The sequence below is a fragment of the Urocitellus parryii genome, chromosome 6 (assembly GCF_045843805.1).
Source record: "Urocitellus parryii isolate mUroPar1 chromosome 6, mUroPar1.hap1, whole genome shotgun sequence".
Taxonomy (NCBI): domain Eukaryota; kingdom Metazoa; phylum Chordata; class Mammalia; order Rodentia; family Sciuridae; genus Urocitellus; species Urocitellus parryii.
Window position 1 is genome coordinate 182,439,986 of NC_135536.1, and position 27,624 is coordinate 182,467,609.

Consider the following 27,624-nt stretch of genomic DNA (forward strand, 5'->3'; position numbering starts at 1 on the left):
ATCCACTTTAATGTGTAATCAGAATGCACTGATTAAAAAATAAATTTATAAATGGAAGACCAATAGAGTAGAGGACGAGGTGGGGAGAAGGGGAGAGTACTAGGGTTTGAAATGAAACAAATTATGTTATATGCATTTATGAATATGTAAAAATGAACCTCACAATTATGTAGAACATAATGTACTAATAAAAATAAGTAAATAGAGCTGGGGTTGTGGCTCAGTGGTAGAGTGCTTGCCTAGCATGTGTGAGGTATTCAGTTTGATCCTCAGCACCATATAAAAAATAAAATAATTATTTCCATATACAATAAAGATATTAAAAAATAAATAAAAAAGAATGGCTCTTTCAATTATAGTCATCACCTTCTAGTCCCAATTCTCTTTTAGAGGAATAGTACTATGAAACACTTTTTTCATAGTACCTTTACAATACACATACAGAGAATGAAATCTACCAAATTATGCTATGTCCATGTATGAATACACTACAGTGAATTTTGCTTATATACTTAATTATAATGCACTACTGAAATATCACTACTACTACTACTACAACAATTACTAGTACTACTACTACTAGAAGGGAGATCAGTAGAGTAGATCAAGCAGATCAGAAGGAGAGAGGAGAGGCGGGAAAGGGAAGATAACAGGGAATGAGATCGACTAAATCATGTTATGTGCATGTATGGATACTGCATAATAAATCCCACTATTATGTACAATTACAATGTACCAATAATAATAAAAACAAACATGTAGAAAGCTAGGGCCAAATTCTAAGGTTAAATAGGAAGGATCCCAAATTGGGATAAGAATGATTACTGACATTACCCTAAAGTAATTTAGCACTTAAGGAAAAATGAACAGGACCTGAACAATGAGTTGAGCAAGAGTGTGGAGCAATTTAATGTGCCTTGATGGCATCTGAGTGCCCTCTTAGGATTTAGTATTGTGACTTTACATTTTTTTTTTAAATTGTAGATGAACACAACATCTTTATTTATTTCTATGTGGGGCTGAGGATCAAACTCAGTGCCTCACGTGTGTGAGGAAGGCGCTCTACCTCTGAGCCCCAGCCCCAGCCACGTGACTTTACATTTTTAAGAACAATTTTTTTTATTTCTTTTCTTCAAAAGTTATCTATATAAAAGTGAAAATTACATATTAAAAAAAGAGAAAAATTACCATGATCCCATCAACCAGAAAAAATGATGCTAATTTTCATGAATATATTCAACACATTTTCTATTTCCTATACATTATTATAGTGCTTCTATTTTCCTGCACACCCAAAATGGCACTGTCACATTTACTATAGAAACCTGACATTTCCCACTCGTAACAGTTTACAACACTAAGTATATTTCCACATCACTAGTATTTTTCCTTCAATATTACTTTTACTAGACATTCTATTAGTATGCATGAATTAACAAAAGCCTATTATCTAACATTTTGTTTGTTTTCAAATTTTCACCAATAAAAACAACTCTTTATCATAACTTTGTGCAAAGATTTAAGAATTTCCTTAAAATAAGTGACAGAATTACAATTTCTGGGACAAAGGCTATCCAGATTTTGGGATGCCTGAGGCCTCTTGCCACACTGCTCTTCCAATAGCATTTATGCTCCCATCCAGGCAGTGTCCCTTACAACCTTAAATGTCTCTTAAAACCTCCAAACATTTGATAAGCAAAAACTAGATCTCCATTTTAATCTGCCTTTGATTACTGTTGAAACGTGCTATATCTTTCTATGTGTAATGACCAATTTTTCCTTCTTTCTGAATTCCCTGCTAATTTGTTCACTTTTCCCATTTGAAGTTTTGTATTATTCCCGTTGAGTGATAAGAGAATTTCTTTCATTAAAGCTATTTGTCATATGTATATAATATATGTATGTGTGTCTGTGTATGCATGCACATAAATATAAATAGGAAAGCTCTCCTATTGAATGTGAAGAATGTATGCCATGTAAGTATGTGCATTTATATAATTAGGAAAAACATACATGTACATAATATAAATCCATATTTCCTAATTATTTACTCAAGATATCATTAGGCATTAATTTAATAGGCATTAATTTAATTTTAATTAATAGATTTAATATTCAAAACCATCAGTCCTTTCTCTTATTAAGATTTAGAAACTCTTAAGTTTGTATAAATATAGTTATTTATTTTCTAAGAATTATGGCTTGGTTTTTGTTTTTGCATTCAAACTTTAAGACTTTTTGGAATGCCATTTTTATGGTGATAAGGCAGGGATGAAAAATTGTGTGAATATCCCTTTAACTCTATTTATTGGTATTCAAAGCAAAATGCATGTCCTTATGAGTTGTCAGTTTATAAACTTTGATCCTCATATCTTGGTAGGTGATTCTTTTTTTTTTTTTTTTGGCTTAAATCTAGTCTAGTTTTGCTGCAAACCAGCACACACTCATCAATTTGACCAGAGAAACAACAGACTTCAACTTGGACTTAGAAACTTAAACCCAGTATTTACTGCTACAGTAAAAGCAGCAGTCAAATGAATCAGTAAATATTTCTTTACCTCTGTAAAAATGTGCTTCATCTGGGCTTGTTTATTCCTAAATCGCTTGATCTTCTGTGCAATTCGAGGATCCTTTTCCAGCTCTTCCATTGTGGCCCATTTACAATGTAAGTAGGAACTATCCAAAAACATACAAATTATGAGACAAGCACATAGTTAGCAAAAGATAAGCTTTAAGGTTTCAATAATCAGGGTGACTATCTTTCTCAAAAGCAGCAGGGTGGTCTGTTGCAAAGCTGCTAGAAACTATGTTTAGAAAGGCCTTGCCCTGAAGGGCAAGAACAGAAAACCATACAAAATAGAGTAATTCCAAATAATTTCTCTCACTGTGGCTTCTATAGAAATTGGCTCAGAGCAGGAGCAGCAGATATATCAAGCTATCAAATACACATTAGTGGACAGGGAGCTGAGAGGAGAAAAATGGAAGACAGAAAAATAATATATTCTATAGGACAGTGGTTTCCCACCCTGGGTACATGTGAGAATTTCTCAGAAACTTTTTAAAAAAATATCAATCTCTGGGGCCCACTCTGACTCTGAATCAACTTGTCCTGGGTAGAGTGAGGGCTTCAGTAATATTAAAAAGCCCTTCAATTGATCCTACTGCCGCCAAAGTTGAGCATTTTTCAACTCAAGGTAAACTTAAAAGTGAGCCAAGATCTGTGGGTTATGCCTTAGGGGCCAAATTACTAAAAATATAAGATAATAAAGAATCAAGAAAAAGGAGGTTTTATTTATATAAAATCCAAATACATATAACACACTAACTAGACGTACAAATTTCTATACTTAACGTAGAACAGCTCTAGGTCGAATGGGGGTTCTCCTGGGTGAACCTGTAACCAACAGCAAGCAGTTAGCCCAGATCCTAGGCAGTTCATCCACTTATGTCAAAAGAAAACACATAAATAACACTTCTGCCCAGTTTTAGTAAACATTTCTTGAGGATATTTTCATTTTCCCAGGCTATTTCCTGACAAGCTATTGTTCAGGTTTTCCAAAGACCAAACACATACCTATGCAGTTAAAACAACAACACTTTCCAGGGTTCAGGCTTAATAACATTCACCTGATAAACTTAAGCTGGCCCAGGGCTCTGAAAAATGTCAGGACCAGAGCCTGGTGCAGAAGTGACCTGCATCCTAGTCTCCATCTGAAACAGTGGTAAGGGAGTTTACTTTCTTCAACACTGGAAGTAAAGATCAATCTATGCTCTCACTGGCATCAATATACTCTCTCAGATTTTCTTTAGGGGATTCCTACAATGGCCCTGAGATGCTTAAGGAAAAAATCCCATTATATTTCCATTAAGATTATTTTTCTGTCTCTTCTTTATGGTCTCTGATGATTATAAACTACAGATAAAAAATACCTTTGCTAGGTTCATACTGGAGAACATTATCAATTTGACCTATTCTAGATATTTAATACTTTTATGTCCTAAAATCCTCCATGAGGGTAAAAGTAAGTGTTGACCAGCCACACAATACTCTTGCCAAGCTCTTATTCCAGCTAAGATGATCATTTTAGGTTCTATAGTCAAATATCTCTTCACAAAGGGTGCAATGTATTCTAGTGACATAAAAACTAGAAACATGAATCACCAACCTCCTGGACAGTCTTAGATGCCAGGATCTTCTCAATGATGTTTGCATCATCTTCTGGAGGCTCCTGGAGACAGAGATTAAAAAGAAAGTACATTATTGGACCCAAAGTCCAAGAGAATAACTCTCTAAGATGCATTGGTTATGCATCCCTTATATGAAATTCTTGGGACCAGAAGTGCTTCAGATTTCACAGCTTGTCAGATTTTGGAGTGTTTGTATTCACTACCAGTTGAGTATCATTAATCCAAAAATCTAAATTTTAAAAAACTTCTTGAGCATCATGTTGGTGGTCAAAATTGTGCTCAGATTTTAGACTATTTTGTATTTGGGATTTTTGGACTAGGGATGCTCAATCTGTACTAAAACAGGGATTACTTCATTCAAAAATCCTCCTTTGAATACTGAAGCCTCCCTCCCATCAACCCACAGAGTGACTAAAAGATGGCAAACATTTTGATAAGCTAGAATTCAAAGAGGTGTGTTTTAACCTCTGGGCACTACTCTATTGCAGAGCAGAGAAGCCACTCTACTTTTCAGATTCAATTTGAGATCTGCCTTTAGCATCACTAAAATTGGTCCTGGGACATCCCTTCTCTTCAAAGCTTCTTAGATGCTGCTGCATAAAATTTCCAAAAATCTATAGCAGAAAAGAATCTGGAGGCTTTAGAATCAGAAGGTTCCAATTCTAACACCTACCAGCTAGCTATTGATTTTGAGCAAGCCAACTGATATCACTTAGTTTCCAAATAGTAGTAGAAAAAATATCTCATTAAGATTAAGGGATTATAAATGGTATATGAAAATATACTTTGAATAGTAGCACTATGCAAAAAGAAGGCATAACAATGCTCTATTACACTGTACACCTTTTCCTCTCTGTACCTGGAAATGGCTTGGTGTTTCACTGACAATCCTTTAACTGCAAATCCCAAATGAAAACAAACTCTTCTTTCCTACTCTGGAAACATATAAACTTTCTAGGCTCATATTTCTGTGAAATATCTTATATCTTTCTACAGAGTATGTATATATTTATTTATTTGCAGTACTGTGAATTGAACCCAGGGGCTCTCTACCACTGAGCTCCATCACATGTCCTTTTTAAAACTTTTTGACACAGAGTCTCCAAGTTGCTGAATTTGTCTTGAACTAATGCTTCTCTTGCTTCAGTCATAAGTTGCTGGAATTACAGGTGTGTGACACTACATCTGGCCCTACAGACTATTTATGATAAAACAAAATCAGGAGCAAAAATGACAAACTTAAAAAGAATGCACTGAATCAGAAAGACTTATGTTTAACATTCTTTTGAGATTTTGGTAGATTCTATGTACTATGACCTTTCCCACTATTACAATATGAGACTTTAAACAGTGATGAAAAGAACACTAACCATAACAATCCCAATTCACTAATATATTGAAAATTCACTATTCTAGGTTCCTGGTTGGAATATTCCAGAAGGATGATTTGTGCTGCATATCACCTTCAGTCTACTCATTCCAAGGTTCAACCATGCTAAAGCCATGCCATTATCAAAAAACATTTTAGGGGCTGGGGATGTGGCTCAAGCGGTAACGTGCTCGCCTAGCGTGCGTGCGGCCCGGGTCTCTCTTAAAAAAAAAAAACCAAAACAAAAAACATTTTAGCTCTTAAGATCCTAAATAAAGGTTGTGGCTCAGTGGTTGAGCGCTTGCCTAGTCCAGGTGAGGCCCTGAGTTCGATCCTCAGCACCACATAAAAATAATTAAGTAAAATAAAAGGTATTGTGTCCAACTGCAGCTAAAAAATAAATTAAAAAAAAAAGATCCTAAATTAAGTTTTCCTGAGAAAAGTGATAAGGGTTAAGAAGGGGGAGAAGGAAGGAGATATGGCAGCAAAGAATTATGGAAATCAGTAAGCAGGCAAGGCAGATGCTTTCAAAGGTTACAAATATTTACTAACTCCTCCAGACACATGGCAATCATGCTAGGTGCCATGACAAAGTTAATCCAAAATGACGAAACTTGTTTCTTGCTGCTCATCAAGAAGGCAACTGAACTGTAATTGCAAAAGAAGGGATTGGAATATAGACTAAGCTTCTGTTTTTCTGCTTAGGTATTTGACCCTGAGCACAGGTGAGGAAAGGAGGGGCCGTTTACTGCTCATTGCCTATTCTGACCCTTTACAATATAAACATTCTGAGGGCAGGGATCCTTGTTTGTTTGATTCACTGATGCAAAAATGGGTAGTCAGTAGTTATTTGTTGAATGCTAAGAAATAAGGGAGAGAGATATAAGGAAATATAGTGAGGAAATAAAACTACCAAACTCTCTGGGGCCACAGATGAGATGACTATTATTCTTGATCTATGTCACTTAATTAAAAAGTAAATCTCTACACGCTCAGAAATTTGATGTTTGATAGTAATTACATAGGGCCAAAATTAGGTGTACTTTCATGAGTGGCAAGACTACTATCACAGCCCATACAGCCAAAAAAAAGTTAGACTGTTCCAAGGGGATAGTCAGTAAAGGAACAAGTGCTTAGTTCAGAGAAATTTGGATAATGAGCTAATTCCTTCTCAACTTCTTACTTCATTTCCTTTCTAAATTTCCACTCCATGCTTTTTATTAGGTACTTTTTAATGGCTGTGCAGCAGTTTTACAGAAAAAAAAAGAGACTACACACACACATACCAAAGTCTTCATCAAGGAACTATTAAAGATAATGCTGAGTTACTAAGGTTTTACCATGTATAAATTTCAAGTGTGTATCCTGATTAATTTCAACATAGACACACACTAATATAACTAGCATCCAGACCAAGTTATAGAACATTTCTAATATTCTGGAAAATGCTGTGACCTATTGGAAGAAACTATGAGACTTCTACCATTATAGATTCACTCTGCCTATTATTAGACTTTATACAGATGAAATAATATAGTCTGCTATTCATTCTTTCTTAATACTGTGCAAGTGTTTTGTTATAAATACACCACTATTATCTATTCTACTATCAAAGAATATTGGGTTGCTTCTAATTTTTGTATTATGCATAAAGTTCATAAGAATTGTATGTCTCTTGGAGGAAAAATATACTCATTTATCCTGGCTATAGACCCAAGAGTGGAGTTATGAAGTAGGTATATATTTATTTTAATAGATATTGCCAAAATTTTCCCAAAGTGATTTTAACAATTTTTTAAACAGTTTTTAAAAAATATTTATTTCTTTAGTTTTTAGGTGGACATAGTATCTTTATTTCACATTTATGTGGCGCTGAGAATCGAACCCATTGCCTCACGCACGCAAGGTGAGCATGCTACCACTTGAGCCACATCCCCAGCCCAGATTTCAACAATTTTTATATCCATAAGAAACATTTGGAAGTTCCTGCTGAAGTCAATCTTTAACATGTTAGCCATTCTAGTGGATATGTAGTATTGTCTCTTTAATTCACATTTCCCTGGTAACTGAGGATGCTGAGCACCTTGTCATATAATTATTAGCCACTGGGCATCCTCTTTTGTGAACCTCCTATCCAAGCTATTTGCCTACTTTATAGATTGTCATTTTTATTTATTTAAAGTTTTTTAAATAGAGTCCTCTGTCAGATATATAGATTACAAAAATTCTAGCAGTTTATGGTTCACCTTTTCAAACTCTTAACGTTGTCCTGACAAAAAGAAGTTTTACATAATCTACTTCATCAATCTTTTGTCTTATGAGTAGTATTTTTTGTGTCTAGCTTAATAAATCTTTTTTGGTACTAAGGCCACTATGCCACATATATAATTTTAAATTTTCTAGTAGTCACATTAAAAAAGTAGAAACAAACATGTGCAACTGACTTGAACAATATATTTAAACCAATACATCCAAAATATCATTTCAACATGTACTCAATATAATAATTAAGGAAATACTTTTAATTCTTTTTCTCCTACTTCAAAATATAGCGTATACTTTACACCTATAGTACACCTCATTTTGATTAGCCACATTTCAGGTGCTCAATAGCCACACATGGCTGGTAGTGTCTAATATAGCTCTTTTTTGTTTCATTAGTCAATTTGTTGTTTCTTACAGCAATGCTACCCTGTCCTTATTCCCTTTTTTCTTCTTTTTCTCTTTTGGTACTGGGAATTTAACCCAGGGGCATTTTATCACTAAGCCACATATCCATTTTTCTCTCTTTTTTCTTTTAAATTTTGAGACAATGTCTCACAAAGTTGCTGAGGTCCTCACTAAGTTGCTGAAGCTGGCCTCAAATTGCAATCCTCCTGTCTCAGCCTCCTGCGTGTCTGGGATTATAGGCATATGCCTGGCTGTCTTTATTCTTGTAGCTCGTTTACAAAGTCTTATTTAAAGTATATCTTACAACTTGTTATTTTCAAGATCACCTTAGGGTAGTCTAGGTCTTCAGCATTTCTAAAGACACTTTCACTCACAAAACTGCCACACACACACACACACACACACACACACACACCCTTGTTTAGATCTCTAATTTCTCTCAGCATGATGTTTTAGTATACAGGGCTTGCATGCCTTTTGAGTCATTCCAGGGTATCTAATACTTGATGCTATTACAAATGGAATTTTATAACTATCCTTTCCTGATTTCATACAGCTAGTATACAGAAAAGGGTTGTGTGTGTGTGTGTGTGTGTGTGTATTATCTTTATATATTATAAACAACTTGGCTAAGTCCACATTAATTGTAGTGGTTTATAGATTCTGTTAAAATTTCCTTAAACACAGTCATGTTACCTTCAAATAATGACAGTTTTATCTTCCTTTCTAATCTATAAACAACTTATTTCTTCTTTTGCCTTATTGTCATGTCGTCCAGTATATTTCTACTAAATATAAGTGATGATGGTGGAATCTTTTCTTATTCCCAAATTCAAATTCTCACATTTTTCCAATGGCTTTTAGGATTTTTTTTTTTTTTAGTCTCTGATTTCTATGGTGCAAGACATGCCTAAGTGCAGTTTTGTTTTTTTTTGTCCCTATGCAGGGGTTACCTTATATTAAGTGTATGGGTTGGTATCTTTTTATTTGGAAGCACAACTTTTCATTTCTTTGGATGTACATGATGCAGAATCACACCATTCATGCAATCATACATACACTTAGGGTGATAATGTCCATCTCATTCCATCATCTTTCCCACCTCCATACCTCCTCCCCTGCCCTCACTCCCCTCTGCCCAATCCAAAGTTCCTACATTCTTTCCTTAACCCCCTTCCCTTCCATTAGGGATCAGTATCCACTTATCAGAGAAAACATTTGGCCTTGGGATTTTTAGGATTGGCTTACTTCATTTAACATGATAGTCTTCACTGGATGGAAATGCCATAATTTCATTATTCTTTAAGGCTGAATAATATTCCATGTTTTTTCTATCTATTCATCTATTGAAGAGTAGGTGGTTGGTTCCACAGTTTAACTATTGTGAATTGAGCTGCTATACAGATTGTAGTATGCTGATTTTAAGTCCTTTGGGTATAGACTGAGGAGTGGGATAGCTGATTCCATTCCAATTTTTCTAAGAAATCTCCATACTGCTTTCTATAGTGGTTGCACCAATTTGTAGTCCCACCAGTAATGAATCAATGTATCTTTCCCCCTACATCCTCACCAACACTATTTTTGCTTGTATTCTTAATAATTGCCACTCTGACTGGAGTGAGAAGAAACCCTAGAGTAGTTTTGATTTGCATTTTTTTTAATTGCTAGAGATGTTGAACACTTTTTTCATATTTGTTTATTGGTTGTATATCTTCTTCTGGGAAGTGTCTGCTCAGTTCCTTAGCCCATTTATTGATTGGGTTATTTGTTTGCTTTTTTTTTTTTTTTTTTGGTGATAAGTGTTTTGAGTTCTTCACATATCCTGGAGATTAGTGCTCTATCTGATGTGCGTTCTTCCATTCTATAGGCTCTCTCTTCACATTATTATTTACTTTGCTGTGAAAAAGCTTTTCAGTTTAAAGCCATACCATTTATTCTTTTTTAAAAAATGTTTTTATTTGTTCTACTTAGTTGTACATGACAACAGAATGTATTTCATTTCATCATATACAAATAGAGCACAACATTTCAATTCTGATTGTATACCATGTAGAGACGCACCATTTGTGCAATCATACACATACCTAGGGAAATGATGTCTATCTCATTCCACCATCTTACCTACCCCATAACCCTTCCCTACCCTACTCTTTGACCAATCCAAAGCTTCTCCATTCCCCCCAGCCCTCACCCCCACCCCGATCATAGATCAGCATCCACTAATCAGAGAAAACATTTGGCCTTTGGTTTTTGGGGATAGGCTAATTTTGCTTAGCATGATATCCTCTAACTCCATCCATTTACCTGCAAATGCCATAGTTTTATTCTCTTTCAATGCCGAGTAATATTCCATTGTGTATGCATACCACATTTATCTTTATCCATTTATCTACTGAAGGGCATCTAGGTTGTTTCCACAGTTTAGCTATTATGAATTGTGCTGCTATGAACATTGATGTGGCTGTGTTACTGTAGTATGCTGATTTTAAGTCCTTTGGGTATAGACTGAGGAGTGGGATAGCTGGGTCAAACGGTGGTTCCATTCCAAGTTTTCTAAGTAATCACCTTAATGCTTTCCAGAGTGGTTGTACCAATTTGCAGTCCCACCAACAATGTATGAGTGTGCCTTTTCCCCTACATCCACACCAACATTTATTGTTGTCTGTATTCTTGATAACTGCCATTCTGACTGGTGTGAGATGAAATCTTAGAATAGTTTTGATTTGCATTTCTCCCTTCTGAGAAGTGTCTGTTCAGCTCCTTAGCTCATTTATCGATTGGGTTTGTTGTTGTTGTTGTTGTTTTTCTTTTTGGTGTTTTTCAGTTTTTTTGAGTTCTTTATATATCCTGGAGATTAGTGCTCTATTTGATGTTTATGGCAAAAATTTGCTCCCAAAATGTAGGCTATCTATTCACCTCACTGATTGTTTCTTTTGCTGAGAAGAAGCTTTTTAGTTTGAGTACATACCAATTATTAACTCTTGATTTTATTTCTTGTGCTTTAGGAGTCTTGTTAAGGGAGTTGGGGCCTAATCTGACATGATGAAGATTTGGACCTACTTTTTCTCTATTAGGGGCAGAGTCTCTGGACTAATTCCTAGGTCCTTGATCCACTTTGAGTTTTGTGACTGGTGAGAGACAGGTTTTTATTTTCATTTTGCTGCATATGGATTTCCAATTCTAACAGCACCATTTGTTCAAGAGGCTATCTTTCCCCCACTGTATGTTTTGGTGCCAATACCATGCTGTTTTTATAGCTCTGTAGTTTAAGATCTGGTATTGTGGTGTCTCTTGCTTCACTCTTCTTGCTAAGGATTCTTTGGCTAATTTGGGTCTCTTATTTTTCTTAATGAATTTCATGATTGCTTTTTTCTTATTCTATGAGAAATGGCTTTGGGATTTTAATTGGAATTGCATTAAATCTGTGTAACACTTTTGGTAGTATGGCCATTTTTGACAATATTAATTCTGCTTATCCAAGAACAAGGGAGATCTCTTTCCATCTTCTAAGGTCTTCTTTATTTTCTTTCTTTAGTGTTATGTAGCTAATTGTAGAGGTCTTTCACCTTTTTTGTTAGGTTGATTCTTAATTTTTTGTTTTTGTTTTTTTAGGCTATTGTAAATGGGGTAGTTTTCCTAATTTCTCTTTCAGGATTCATCACTGATGTATAGAAATGCATTTTATGGATATTGACTTTACATCCTGCTACTTTGCTGAATTCATTTATTAGTTTTAGAAGTTTTCTGGTGAGATTTTTTAGATTCTCTAAGTATAGAATCACGTCATCAGCCAATAGTGATAGTTTGAGTTCTTCTTTTCCTATTTGTATCCCTTTAATTTCTTTTGTCTAATTGCTCTAGCTAGAGTTTCAAAAACTATGTTGAGTAGAAGTGGTGAAAGAGGGTATCCCTGTCTTGTTCCAATTTTTAGAAGAAATGCTTTCAATTTTTCTCCATTTAGAATAACGTTGGCCTTGGGCTTCGCATAGATAGCTTTTACAATGTTGAGGTATGTTCCTACTATCTCTAGTTTTTCTAGTGTTTTGAACATGAAGGGGTGCTGTATTTTGTTGAATGCTTTTTTGTTATCTATTACATGGTTCTCATCTGTAAGTCTATTGATGTGATAAATTATGTTTATTGATTTCCATATGTTGAAACAACCTTGCCCTGAGATGAACCCTACTTGATTATGGTGCATTATCTTTTAAATGTTTTTGAATGTAATTTGCCAGAATTTTATTGAGAATTTTTGCATCTGTGTTCACCAGGGATACGGGTTTGAAGTTTCCTTTCCTTGATGTATCTTTGGTTTTGTATCAGGTGATACTAACCTCACAGAATGAGTTTGGAGGAGTTCTGTCCTTTTCTATTTCATGGCATAATTTGAGGAGTATTGGTATTAGTTCTTCTTTGAAGGTCTTGTAGAACTTGGCTCAGGTCCTGGGCATTTTTTTTCTTCCTTGGGAGGCTTTTTATGGTGTCCACTATTTCACTGCTTGAAATTGAACTGTTTAAATTGTGTTTGTCCTCCTGATTCAGTTTGGGTAGATCATATGTCTCTAGAAATTTGTCAATGTCTTCAAGATATTCTATGTTATTGGAATATAAATTTTCAAAATAGTTTCTAGTTATCTTCTGTAGTGTCTGTAGGGATATTTCCTCTTTCATCACAAATTTTCGTAATTTGAATTTTCTCTCTCCTTCTCTTCATCAGCATGGCTAAGGGTTTTTCAATTTTATTTATTTTTTCAAAGAACCAACTTTTCATTTTTGTTAATTTTTTCATTTGTTTCAATTTCACTGATTTCAGCTCTGATTTCAATAATTTCCGGTCTTCTACTAAATTTGGTGGTGATTTCTTGTTCTTTTTCTAGGGCTTTGAGATGTAATGTTAGATCATTTATTTGTTGACTTTTTATTCTTTTAATGAATGAGCTCAATGCAATGAACTTTCCTTTTAGCATTGCCTTCACAGTGTCCCAGGAATTTTGATATGTTGTATTAGTGTTCTCATTTATCTCTACAATTTTTTTATCTCCTCCCTGATGTATTCATTGTTCATTCAATAGCACATGATTAGTCTCCAGGTGTTGGAGTAGTTTCTATTTTTTATTTTATCATTGATTTTTAATTTCATCCCATTATGATCTAAAAGAATTCAGGGTAATGTCTCCATTTTTTTTTTTGTATTTGCTAAGAGTTGCTTTGTGGCATAACATATGGTCTATTTCAGAAAAGGATCCATGAGCTCCTGAGAAGAAAGTGTATTCACTTTTTAATTATTTTTTTAATTTATATGACAGTGGAATGCATTACAATTCTTATTACACATATAGAGCACAATTTTTTGTATCTCTGGTTGTATACAATTCACACCAATTCGTGTCTTTATACATGTACTTTGGATAATAATGTCCATCATATTCCATGTGTATTCACTTGTTGGTGGATGAAATATTCTATATACGTCTGTAAAGTCTAAATGACTGATTGTATTATTGAGTTCTATAGTTTCTTTGTTTAGTTTTTGTTGGACGGTCTAACCAGTGGTGAAAGAGTTGTGTTAAACTCACCAGTATTATTGTGTTGTGGTTTCTTTGATTCTTAAAATTGAGAAGAGTTTATTTGATTACATAGATGCTCCATTTTGGGGAACATATATATTTATGATTGTTATGTCTTATTGATGTATGATTCCCTTAAACATTATGAAATGTCCTTCTTTATCCTTTCTGACTAACTTTGACTTGAAGTCCACTTTATCTGACATAAGGTTGGAAACCCATGTTTCTTTATGCAGTCCATGTAAGTGGTATGTTTTTTCCCAACCCTTCACCATTAGTCTGTAGATGTCTTTTCCTATGAGACGAGTCTCTTGAAGAAAGCATATTGTTAGGTCTATTTTTAATCCAATCTGCCAGTCTATGTCTTTTGACTGAAGAGTTTAGGCCATTATCATTGAGGGTTATTATTGAGACGTGATTTGTATTCCTAGTCATTTTGGTTTATTTTTGGTTTTTAACTTGACTTGCTTTCTCCTCTGATTGGCTTTTCCTCCTCTTGCTGATTTTCATTGCTGTTTTTCATTTCCCCCTCATGGAATATTTTGCTGAGGATGTTCTGTAGTGCAGGCTTTCTAGTTGTAAATGCTTTTTTAAACTTTTGTTTATCATGGAAGTTTTTTATTTTGTCATCAAATGTGAAGCTTAATTTTCCTGGATATAAGATTCTTGTTGTCATACATTTTCTTTCAGAGCTTGGTATATGTTGTTCCAGGACTTCCTAGCTTTGATGATCTGGGTTGAGAAATTTGCTGAGATCCAAATTGGTTTCCTCCTATACGTAATCTGATACTTTTTTCTTGTGGCCTTTAAAATTCTATCTTTATTCTGCATGCTTACATCTGTATAGTTGATATCTTCTACTGGTCATTAATTCTGTCTTCAAATGATGCTCTGCTTCAATCTCCTCTATGCCTAGGACTAAAGTCAGAAATATATTCTGATATATATTATACTGCACCCCACTTGTCTCATGTTTTGCTTTTCCATTCTTTTTCTCTATGTGCTTCCACTTAGAAATTTTGCTCTAATCTGTCTTCTTACTCACCAATTCTATCTTATGCTCTATCTAATATACTTTTACACTTATCTACTGGGTTCTGAATTTTATAATCAAATTTTTCAGTTCTCAGCAGTTGATTTTGGGAGTCTTCATTTGAAAATTTATCTTATTCATCTTCTCCTTATTTTAACACTTATCATATATATCATTTTATCATAGTTATTAAGTTCTTTTCTGCTAACTTCAACACTGGGCTCACCTGGGGTCTGCTGCTACTAAATGCTTATTCTCTAAATTTTTAGTCACATTTTCCAGGCTCTTATCTAATCACTTTTTTTTAATAAATATTTTTTTAGTTGTCAATGGACCTTTATTTTTTATTTATTGATATGTAGTGCTGAGAATCGAACCCAGTACCTCATGCATGCTAGGCAAGCACTCTGCCACTGAGCCACAACCCCAGACCCTCTAATAACTTTTTACTTCATGTTGGACATTGTGGATAAAAAGTTCCCAAACAGTTCCTATTACAATTTTTTTTTTTAATTTTCTCTTAGACAAACAGGGAAAAGTGGTAGTTTCTTCCACCTAGTAGGCTGAGTTGGGTCAGGCCTGGGTTATCATGTTAAGATTCAAGTTCCCAGAACACAAATGTCCAAGGTCACCGAATTGAGAGGCTGGCAGATCTTTATTCTCTTGAGCCCTGAGTCATACCCTATGGAGGTTGGTTGGTTTGTTTTTAGTACTGGGGATTAAACCCAGAGATGCTTTAACATTAAGCCATATCATTAGCCCTTTTATTCTGAGACAGGGTCTCACTAAGTTGCATAGGTCCTCACTTCATCGTTGAGACTGGCCTCGAACTTGTGATCTCTATGCCTCAGCATCCTGAGACGCTGGGATTAAAGACATGTCCCACTGGCACCCTATTGAGGTTTTGAGTAGCTTTTTATTCTCCAACCCCAAGAAGGTTAAAAGTATGACAACGATTGTATGAGAGAGTGAATTTTTTGTGGTCGGTTATCTGTCTAGTGAATTTTTTTTCACCTGTGTACTGTGAGACTATGAGATTTCAATTTGTCTTTTGCTGAGCTCCTAGTTTCCTGGGCTATCCTAAATTCAGCAAAAGTCTCCAGGGAGAAAACCTTTTGCTTTAGGGGTTCCTTAGTTTCCAATCACTTCACCGACCTTTGTATATGTTCAATCACTAATGGGGCCAGTGGGGTTCTCTTCAAACCAGAAGAGTCTCTCTCTATGGGCCTAGTCTGCACCTTAGCCTGCTCCTAAAACTGGGAAATGTCTTCGGAGAAGACAACAGCCAGCTATTGTCAGCTCCCCTAGGAATGGCTCTTTACTGTCAAGAATTTTAGTTCACTGAATTCTTGATGCTTCCAAAGCTATTAGATATCTTTAAAAATATGGTTTTTGTAACTTAATCCCAACATTGTAGTTGAATGCTGTCTATCGCAATCTGATAGGTAGGGGAAATCTTATGTATTAACTGATTACTGGAGTTGCCTGGGGCCTAGTTTCTGGGTTTCTTCTCTTTTCTGTCTATACTCATTTCTCTTGCTCATATCACCTCACGGCTCCATTGTGATACCTGCCAAATTTATACATTTAGCTCAGAAACTGTCCCCTGACTACAGATTCTAATTGTAATCTAATCGTTACTTGCCATCTCCATTTGATTTTCTTGTGGTATTTCAATTTAAAATACCCAATAACTAAACTCCTAGCCTGGTCTTCTAGCCAACACTCCTGCTCCCTACCTCTGACCTCGCATAGTCCTCTCCCATTTGAGTTAAATTAAACTCTATCTTTTAGGTACTCAAATAACAAATCCCGATTTAATCTATTTCTCTTTTCTCTCCAAATATTACATCTGACTGGCCAAAAACTCTTTTTGTTTCCATCTTTAAAATATTTCCAGAAACCAGTTCTTTCTCCTGTTTCTACCCTGGTCAATACCACCTTCATTTCTCACCCAGATTACTCCCAAAGGGCCTCCTAACTGGCTTCCCTGCTTCTGTTCTTATCCCACAAGTCTCTTTTCAATACAACATTCAGAATTGCCTTTTTTAGTATTTTACTCCTCTGCTCCCCCCACCCCACTACTCCGCTTTTATTGCTTCAAAAGGCTCCTCCTTAACTCAGAGTAAAGCCAAAGACATTCCAATGGTCTTCAAAACTTACAGGATCTGTATTTACCCTCTCATCTCATCTGCTACCTCTTAAGGCTCCTTGTCTGTTCTTCATACATAGTAAACATGCTTCTCCCTCAGAGACTTAGAATAGGTTGTTCCCTTAAGTCTCTAATATTCTCTTATTCTTACCTACCTTGAAGAACAGAAAAGGTAAGAGATGGCTTCTTGTGATAGGATTTTAACCGGTCCTCAGAGTGTTTACTAGAACCGAATCTAACAAAATGTTAAAATGTGGATAAGAAAGCAGAGGTCTTTACTCTTATTAAAAGGATGTAAGGCTTACAACATTCTTCATTATAGAAAATTTTCAACTAACATTTAAGTAGTCTGAAATAAAATTTATCTTTTAACATATATTAAATAATGGGGTTTCAGCCCTAATATTAAAGAACTGCTGTGTCTTTTTAAAAAACAGTTTAACAAAAGAGTTATAAAGGAAAAAACTCAGGCTGTAACTACTACCCAGGACAAGAAACAGAAGCAAAGTACCCTGGGTGTGCTCTCTGTCAAGCCCCCTTTCCCACTTAGCTTCCATCTCAATTTGCAGAGTTCTCATTTACCTGGTTTCCTTTTTAGCTTTATATAAATGGAAAATTATAAAAATTAAAAATTAACGGTGATCATCAAAACACTGAAAACAGGCTTTTATTCTATCTTTAAAAAAGGAAAAGGGAATAGCATTTCCCAAATACACATCAAAGTAGGAAGGAAACTGGAAAATTAAGATTTTTTTCCCGACAGCAATTGTGCATAAAAGCATGATCATATGTGTATAAACACTCAGTGTATACAGATACACACAGATATAAACTAAATCTGCCTGCCAAACACACTTCCATAACCACCATCTGTTCTTAACTGCTTGGAATTTTCTCAAATTATCCTTCAAAGAAGACCATTTTAATTCATTTACTTGTATGTTGTATAATTAAAAAAATTTATTCTGAGGGCAAGGTGAATCACAAAAACTTTCAACCCTATTCACCCCAAACCTCAACTAACCACTTCATTTACTTTTATTTAAAAAACCATAAGGAGGGGTGTAGTAAGCAAATCACTTTTCAAATTAACAAACATTTACAGCTTGCCATCAAAGGTTCAAAAGTGGCCTCTAGCATAGTGCATGGTATCAGAGGTTTTACATTCACCCAGGGAAAATACAATAAACATTTGCCTTAGAAATGCCCCAGGGTAGCCGGGCAGTGACCAACTCCTGTAATCCCAACGGCTCCCAGCAGCTCAAGAGGCTGAGGCAGGGGAATTGTAAACTCAAAGCCAACCTGGGCAACTTAGCAAGACCCTGTCTAAAAAGGAAAAAAAAAAAAAAAAAAGGACGGAGATGTGGGGAGGAGAAAAGAAAAGCTCCAAGGTAAATGCTAAATGTGTGACAATAACTACTAGTCCAATGAGAATTCAAAAAGAGAGAATAGCCTGGATTTAACAGAACAGGGTATAAAAGGGTATAAAACTTGGGCCCTAAAGAATGATGGTTCATAAGAGAGGACAGCAAAGATAAGGCAAGATGAAAGGAACCCAAAGAATGAAAGGATATATAAGAAACACACCTGCAATTCCAGTGACTTGCAAGACTGAGACATGAAGAGCTCAAGTTTGAGGCCAGCCTCAGCAACTTACTAAGTCTCCATCTCAAAATAAAAAAATAAAAAAGGACTGGGGAGCACAGTGGTAATGTGCCCCTAGGTTAAATTCCTAGTTTAAAAAGAAAAAAAAAATTCTATGTGTAACATGAACTAACTAACTATCTCTCTCTCTCTCTCTCTCTCTCTCTCTCTCTCTCTCTTTTGCTGGGGATTGTAGGACTGGGGAACTTTATGGCCCCAGTCCTTCTATCTTTTATTTTGACATAGGGTCTTGTTAAGTTGTTGAAGCTGGACTCAAACTTACAATCCTCCTGCCTCAGCCTCCCAAGTTGCTGGAGAGTAACTCATCTTCTTAAAGAGTAAAATTATTATACTGAATGTGGGGGGTTGCAAATAAATGAAGGTAAATGGGTAATATGTGATCCATTTTTAAAAATCAGACAAGTAAGCCTTACTCTAATACAGCAGTTAAGAAGTAACCACCTCAGATTCTTGAGCAAGAGATGAAAAATAACAGCAATTCCCCTGGTATTTTGGGAAAATTAATTTGATATCAGATTAGGAAAGACAGAGAGTTACAGAATGGAACTACAGAACTGTGATGCAGTCATCTGAACACTGGGTTACAGCAGAAAAAGGGGAAACAAATTCAGAAAACAGCCTAAGGAGAAATAGAGTGTAGGAATCTGTGTTTGTACCTAATGAAGAAATGGCAAGACAAGAAACTGCCCAACCCAGCTGAGTGAACAGAAGCTTAATGATGGCCAAACTGAGCCCATGGCATGGAGTCACATAAACTGGTGCAAAGGTACAGCAACACAAGGAGGCAGTACAACAAGGCAGCAAGGAGCCTTAGAAAAGGAGGTCTGTCTGCAGACTTAAGTGGCTGCCTGGACTGAGAAGTAGATGAATATCAATGGGAAAAGTATACTAGTGTAAAGAAACAGAAGAAAAAAAGAGCCTGGATTTATATATATATATATATATATATATATATATATATATATATATATATATATATATATTCTTATCTTTCTAATCCAGGAGTTTAAAAAAAATAAACTTGTTTACATAATGGCTTAACTATATTTATTTATTCATTCATTCAATAAATAGATACGTACAACTAAGTGCAAGTCTTCATGTTAGCTACCAGTTAACAAATAAAACTCCACCTACACTATGTGAAAAATCACAAAAAATTAGTGCCTCTTTTGAAAAGTTTACAATCTAAGGGATCAATCAAGAATGACACTCAAAACAGATGGCAGAGGCATTGAAGAATCAGAGCAGTCACAAGCTTCAATTAAAGAGCTCAAATATTCCAGCTGACTCTCCACTTTGGGCATAAATGCAACAATGGCAGTAACTTACAAAACAGAAGATAGAAAGTGTGTAGGAAAGGTTTCATTTAAATGTTTCCTGGGTATTAATGTAGAAGATACAAACCTACCCTAAAGTAGCTCATGGCTTAGAAGAAAGAAACCAGAGATGGTAGGTATCCAAAGGATAATGGAAGGACAGGGGCAGGGTTAAATATGTTGGAGTGTTCTGGGAGCACAGTGGATCTTGTTTGACTCCGTGCCATGGCATGTTTGGACCCTCCACATCAGGCTCCTGTCTTTCCAGCCAGGATAGATGGTTTTTGCCTTCCCCTTTCTTCCTGCTGTTGCCCTCTGTGCTGAGGACAGTGTTCAGATGACTGTTGCACAATGTTCTGTAGTTCCCTGTTATAGGGGGAGCAGGGAGCATCCTCAAAAGGGAAACTGAGCTCAGCCTGTCAGGCACAGAAAAAGGCCCAAGAAGGTACCATAGGCAAAGATCCAAGAGAAGTGCAGAGGAGAGCACTGTGAGCTGAAGATTCATTCAAACTGAAGTACTACTTTTGCTCCAAAAGGCAAAATCATACTAATTGTTCAAATTGCAGGAGGCAAAATCCAAAAGAGCCTTGTAAAAGTCTATACATTGTTAAGTGCATCAGAGAACTGTAAAAGTTTGTCTGTTCCAGGCACCAAATCAGCTGGACAAAGAATAAGAAAGCGGAGTCAGCCAGGAATGGAAATTTATTTCCAGCTTCTGAAAACCAGAAGCTGGTTTGGGAACTATCTTCTGAATCCCAAAGTGGGGCTGCAACAACAGGCCAATCTTGATTTAGAAAGAATCACGTCTAAAGATACTTTTAACAACCTACTGATAGGTAACCAATGCTAAGGGTATAATCTGAGGCTGGGACAGGAGCCAACAGTTACAGAATTGTACTGAGTATGCGGACAAGACTCGGCACAGACCTGCAGAGAGATGGCAAGGACTTTCTAGTGCAGACTCTACTCCCTTCTCTGTCCCACATTGAAGTGAGCAGGAAGGCAGACATTACCCAGAGGGCCTTGGGGAAAGGACATAAGAAAAAAAAAAAAAAAAACCAGTCTTCCTTAATGATTTTCTGTGCCAGTAAACACCATGGATTGTCTAGAATCCAAGATAGGATCCCTAACTTTCAAGCTTTCATTAAGCCTGGGAAATGTGTTTAAATCTCACCAAGAAGCCCTGTATGAAAAACAGATACACGGGGAACTATTTTGGTTCTGCAGCATTAGGGATGATTTTGAAAACCTCTTGATAAGCTGATCTCCCCAGAGATCTCTTCATAGGTGCTCCTGCTTGTCTTACAGAGGAGGCCAAATCCTAGGATTGCCTCTCTGAACATCAAAGTCAAAACCATGTATTGGGGCTCACTCTTGTTTAAATTTGGTTAAACAATTTTAGGTATAATTAATGCAAACTTAGATTCTATCTTATGTCTCTCCACGTATAAATCTTCTTTGCTACATCTTTAGAGGAAAAAGGAGCCATGGTAAGATACATAAAATTTCCTGAATTCTTTCTATCACATCAGTTACTGTTTCTCTTCAGGTACCAGGGGAAGAAGTCTTAACAGCATCTGGCTTAGGCTAAATGGCTACTTGGAGATAATAAAATTCCTAATAGTGTTTTAACTAGAAAGCAACCATAAAATCCCCAAGGAAGGAAACCCCATTTTAAAGGAACATAATCCTATCATTTCATGGCAGTCCTGCAAGAGCTATTTTTAACTATGTGTTTGAAAAGTACTGCAATGATAACACATCAAATTATTATTATTCCTATTAAGTATTATTTCATGAGTTGGATAATCCTTAGCAGAAACATGAAATCAACTCTTAAAGGCTAGTCATCAATTAAGTGCAGATATAGAACTCTTATCTAGATCATTCTGTTCCTTAAAATAGGAACAATAACACCTTGCTCCTCCCCATGCAGAGACAAATGGAAGGATATGTGAAATTACATGAAAACACTTTAAGTTGGAGGCAAGGTGGCTGAAAAAGATAAAGCATTATCAGCTTCTGTGAGACACACTGGAGTCCAAAAGGGACAGGTAGCTATGCTGCTGCCACTTGGCATGCAGAATGAATTCTGCCAAGTCAGCAACAGTGACTACAGAACAAGACAGACTGTGTCCCAGAACGCTGCTGGCAACAATGTCCCTCCTACATACTCAGCCTGCTGCTTCTCTTCCTTTTCATTTTTTCTCTATAAGCTCCTCAGCTTAGATCTCCTTTTCAACATTTAACCCTCTTCTCATCTCTGTCTAGATCAAGTCCTAATGCTATCATCCTCTCCTTAACACTGCAGGGGGGACTGATAAAATGTAAACATGGTCATTCTGCTTGTCTGCTTTGACCTACTGATGCGTCCTATCTTTTATTCAACCTACAGTATGAGGGCACATACCACAGGTGGTATTCCTGTTAAGTGTGACTCCACCTACTTTTCAGCTCTTATGTCCCACCATTCCTCAAATCATACTCCAATATCTAGCATACTCATCACTGGTCATGTGGTATCTTTATGGTTGCCCTCCAGGTTGTGAGGCTTTTGTTCTTGGTAGAAATGGCCCTCCTGCATCCTTATTCTCCTGAACTCCTGCCCACTCCTCTTTCTGTGTGGCCCACTGCATCTAGCACATACTTCTCAATCAACATAGAAAAATAGACATGTGCTGTTTCTCTTAGACAAAGCTCTGTGGAGGCAGGAGTCATATGCTGATACTCATTCCTATATCCCAGGACCTGGTCTTCTAGCAGACTCTGAATATATATTTGTTGAATTAAAGTTCCAACTATAATTATTAGTTCATTTGATTACATTCTCTGAGCAAGTATTTACACATATAAGATTTTTATACTCTAATCAAAGAGACAAAAACAGAATCAGAGATCAGACATATTCAAATACAATTGCAAATTGTGGCAAGTGCTACGAAGGAAATAAACAAGGAGCTAAAACAGAATCACTGAGATGATAGGCAGGAATCTACTTTAGATAAAAGAGACAGGAAAGATTTTTCTAAGGAGATGCCCTTTTAGGTTAAACTTAACTGATGGCAAACCAGTCATTTGAAGCATGTGGCAGAGAGCATTCCAAGCAGAAGGAACAACAATGGCAAATGCTGGCAGGTAAGAAAAGTTGAGGCAGGAGGATTCCAAGTTTAAGGCCAAGCTGGGCAACTAAATGAGACCCTGTTGCAAAATAAAAAATATAAAGGGCCAGGGATGTTGCTCAGTGATAAAGTATCCTAGTCCCCAGCACTTAAAAAAAAAAAAAAAAAAAAAAAACATGGCTAACCCTTTGGTTGCACAGAGATAGAAGGAAAAGTTGCTTAGCTCAAATAGAAATCTGGTGAAACAGGGAGAGAGTATGATTATAAAGGGCCCTGCTATGCAGAGTAAGGAGTCCTAATTTTAAAGTATAAGAGGAAACCATTCAAAGGTTACTAGCAGTAGTTAAATGATGTAACTTAGGCCTCAGCAAACAGCCCTGTTAGCTTCATCAACTAGGCCATGATGACTGCTTAGCCATGGTTATTACCCTCACACGAGGCCATACCTCTGCTTGCCAAGCCAGTGTAGAAGCTGAGAGTGCAGATGTTCGGCCAGCTCCAAGAACAGCGATTGTTTCCCCATCATCATCCACCACTTTGAAGTCCAGGTCCTCGTTATATTTTCTGCGTTTTACTTGTCGTCCTGAGCGTCGTTTCTATAGGACAAACATAACATCAGAGCAGCTCTGAGAGTCAAAGGCAAAAACTGACACAAGAACATCCTCATATACACTTGCTAACACCCCAAGTGGGGTTTTCCCTCCTTAGAAAAGGAATCTTCTGTAAACACAACTCTCTTATGGACTAAATTCACTGAAAATGTAATATAGCTGAGTGAGGGGGAGAATAAAAGTTTCATTTCCAGAATGCCATGATTCACTATGAAGAAGGTGTAATCTCAGGGTCCAGAAAGACATATTTTTGTTTTTTTCAGAACGCCTTTATTTTATTTTTATGTGGTACTGAGGATTGAACCCAGTGCTTCACGCATGCTGGGTAAGCACTCTGCCAATGAGCTACAGCCCCAGACCAGAAAGACATATTTTATTCATCAATAACAGTGATGTTTTTCCTCTTTCCTGGAACTGGCTTCTGTTCCCGCAAAACAAGGAAGAGAGGTACACTCCACCATCTTTGAGGTCCACTCCAGCATGAGTGGGAAGCCCAGGTTTATAACAATAACAATGTTTTTATTATGTATGTATTTATTTATTTAGCTCAAATTCAATTTACTCACCACAAACTCCTAAAAATATAGTTTGAAAAACTAATCAATACCATTTTTTATTAGGACTTACTTTGAGAATCTCATAACACTTGTTGAAATGTTGGGAGACATCTGAAGTATGACAAAATGGCAAGTCATCATTTAAGAACTCATCTCTAATCAAGTAGCTTGCACCTTTTAGAGAAAGAATGTGCAACAACAAAGAAGGGGAGTGACTTTCCTCAACAGTAGAACCACTTCAGGAAACTAGTGACCAGCTAGCACAGTCTCAGATATTCAAACCTTGAACAAAAGCAAAACCTCATCTCCTGTTTCTTTTAAAAGAAGAAACCTTTTCTCTATGTTCCCATCATTCCTTCACTGCATTACCTCTATGGTGTTTTAACTCTGTGTGAGAGATTCCAAAAAAGAACAAACTTCTCCCTATTCCCATACACAGATCACCATTCTAGCAACACTGAACTCCCTGCCAAATCCCATCAACTCATTGTGATTGATCCTCTGCCACTCTGGATACTTAACAGCCACCAGTCCCAGCTTACAGGTAGCAAAGGGGCTTCCGCTCTGACACCAGACACTACAAATTATGAGTACTACAATGTTACAAGCTGACACCTTCCTACATTAGAGATCAAGGAGAAACTAAAGGGGGTCCAGATGATGCTGGAAGGTACAGTAAGTTGGCTTTATTCTCAATGGTCTCCTTGTAGCACCATGGTAAATTGCTGTAGATATAAGAGGAATCATCATTTTCAAATATTAGAATTCATGTCCAAGAGAAGTTATCTCAACTCAGGCATACCATGGCATAATTTTAGGAACTGAATTAGATGGGTATCTCCTTGTCCCTGCTTTTGGCTAAATCTCCATTTTGGCATAATGAATATATCCCTGACTTTCCAAGCATCTGGGACTATAAAGTTATCCTTGTTCAGACTAGCCTACCACTGAGCACTAAATGCATTACCTACATGTCAAACTGGCCCCCTGAGCCTTATCTAGTCTGGCTCACAACTTCATTTTCCACATCAACTTTCTCTGCAACCTAATACCATTCTACTTTCTAAGAAGAAAGCAAATGCCGTTAAATAACTGGGCAATCATTAGTATAAGGATTGGGCTAGGGAAAAAGCCTGTTGTCTACTTGCTCATCCACCAAGAAGAAGCCCAGCCCAGGTCTGTGCGTAAGGAAAATAGGCTAAAGACAGGCACACAGAAGCATCAATATCAGCAAGACCCCGTCCAGCAGCCGTAACCTCCAGTAGGCTCCCAGTCACAGCTGTACCTGGTTGTCTGCAGACTCAGTGGACTCCTCAGGACTCCGCAGGGATGTGTTCGGCAGGCTCTGATCCAGCTCTAAGCTCTCCACTGTGGTTTCACTTTTCCTTTTTCCTTTCTTCTTTCTCTCGACTGGGGTTGGTCCTTGCTCCTTGCTATAAGGAGAAATTCAGAATTAAAACTGTTGGGCAGTTTTGAAGACTAAGATTTCTCATATAATCAGCTATGAAATCTTACCCTGAAATCCTAGGTCAGGGTAGAGTTTAATGGAGAATCTATAAAAGTTTCTTCCCAGAAATATGGGAAGAATATGTACATGGATTAATGCAAAATCCAACATTCCTATAATAACTACTATAGCAACAATGTGGTAAGAAAAGCATGAATATCTCTAAAAATCCCACTTTTGGTTTAAACAAATGTCTTCACTAGAAGTTTGTTTCACAGATATTTAAATTCACCAAATTAAAATGTTCCTTTAAGTTAACTGGAAGAGACAACTCCGCAATCTGTCATCCTCCTCTATTGAGAATGAGCAACCTCCTCCTAGGCCTAAAGTGAGCATTAAGAACTCATAAATGAAGATATCACTGTCCTTGCCCTTCAGGAGCTTACAGTTATAAAAATCCTATAGGCCACATATAGCCACAGCCCAAGGCAGTACATGAATGCTTTCTCAGAAATGTTGAGAGAGGCAAAGTCCATCTATTCTTCAAGGCCCTACCAAGATGGCAACATTTTCTCTAAAAAGTCTTCCTTCTCGTAGACGGTAAAATCTCTTTTCCATACACCCCAAACAACTTCAACTGTGCTTTGGTTAAGATGCTTAAAATCTGATCTTCACCAAAGTTAGTCATTAACCATGGATACCAGACTTAGAACTCATGTAACGACATACAGTGTCTGAATCCTCTGCAGTTGTGCAATAAAGGTTGGTTGAATGAATAATGAATATTTTATACTTCTCTGATCTCTCCTATCAGGGTCTAAGTTCCTAGAGAGTAATACTTAAGTTTTGTGTTCCTCTGAGTGAGCAGTCTTATGCCTTATGCACAGTAAGTGTTCAATTAATATTTAAGCAAGTTTTTAAAAAATTTTATGCAACAGATAAATTAATGCATTAATAGATAAATAAGATTATTTGTGTTGGGGAGACTTGGAAAAACTTGAGCAGAGATATACACAGAATTTTGACAGACATTAGACAGAAACAATAGTAATTAATAATAATGACTGCAGCTAATGCTTATTTATATAAGCATTGTATACACGCACAGTTTTAAGTTCTTCAACATGGATTATCTCCTTTATGCCTCAAGATGATACTATAAGGCAGAAAGTATCTTTATTCTCATTTTACCAAGAGAAATATGAGGCACAGTGAGGTCAATTTAGATTTCCAGAGTAATCAGACCAGGAAATAGTGGAGACAGGATCTGAATCCAGGTAGTTTGTGCTTTTAATCACCATGGCATTCTTGAGGAATGGAACAGTGTCACAGACACACTTAGTTAAAAGCAGCTTTGTAGCTGGAAAAGAGGGAGAGCACACACAGAAGTACTACACAACAGAGCTGGAAGGAAAAATTAATGGTACACGTGACCAAAGAGTATAGACTTCAGCCTGTGGGAAAAGGGCCATGATGCCAAGTCCAGGCAACAGGCACTGAAAACCTACAATAGATGCAATTGATTAGGGCTCAAAGGTGAGAATGCTTTGAAAGGCCCAGCAGGAGTGGAAGCAGTAGTCTTAGCAAGTGACAAAACAGATGGCCTTGTTTAGTATCAACATGCATTCAGCTACTGTTGACTATAGATCAGGCTGCTTCTCTCTTAAACCCTTGGGTCCTCACAGACTCACAACCAGGTAGTATAAACTGAGCCCATCTCTGATGCCACAGGCCTGTCTATGGGAAAATTCATGATAAAAACAATTCTGGCTCAACTTGAAGAAGTGAAAATTAAGGGGTCTTGCCATTTCAGAGGATTACAGATTTTAACAAGGGACTTATACCCTCAACTAGGGAACAAAAGCAGAAGTTCTTATCAGTATAGAGAAAAGGCTTGGGTGAAACAGCTTAAACAAAAGACGCTAAA

General features: G+C 36.6%; 1 protein-coding gene across 1 annotated transcript in view; it reads right to left on the reverse strand.

Moving 5' to 3' along the window:
• Chd6 (chromodomain helicase DNA binding protein 6) overlaps positions 1–27,624 on the reverse strand; it is a 222,271-nt gene that overhangs the window by 99,898 nt on the left and 94,749 nt on the right. The window contains exons 4-8 of the mRNA XM_026383173.2: positions 25,536–25,683; positions 23,529–23,678; positions 4,167–4,229; positions 3,336–3,394; positions 2,559–2,676 (exon numbers count right to left, since the gene is read on the reverse strand). Of these exons, the coding sequence (XP_026238958.2) occupies positions 2,559–2,676; positions 3,336–3,394; positions 4,167–4,229; positions 23,529–23,678; positions 25,536–25,683 (538 nt within the window). The remainder of the gene's footprint in view (positions 1–2,558; positions 2,677–3,335; positions 3,395–4,166; positions 4,230–23,528; positions 23,679–25,535; positions 25,684–27,624) is intronic.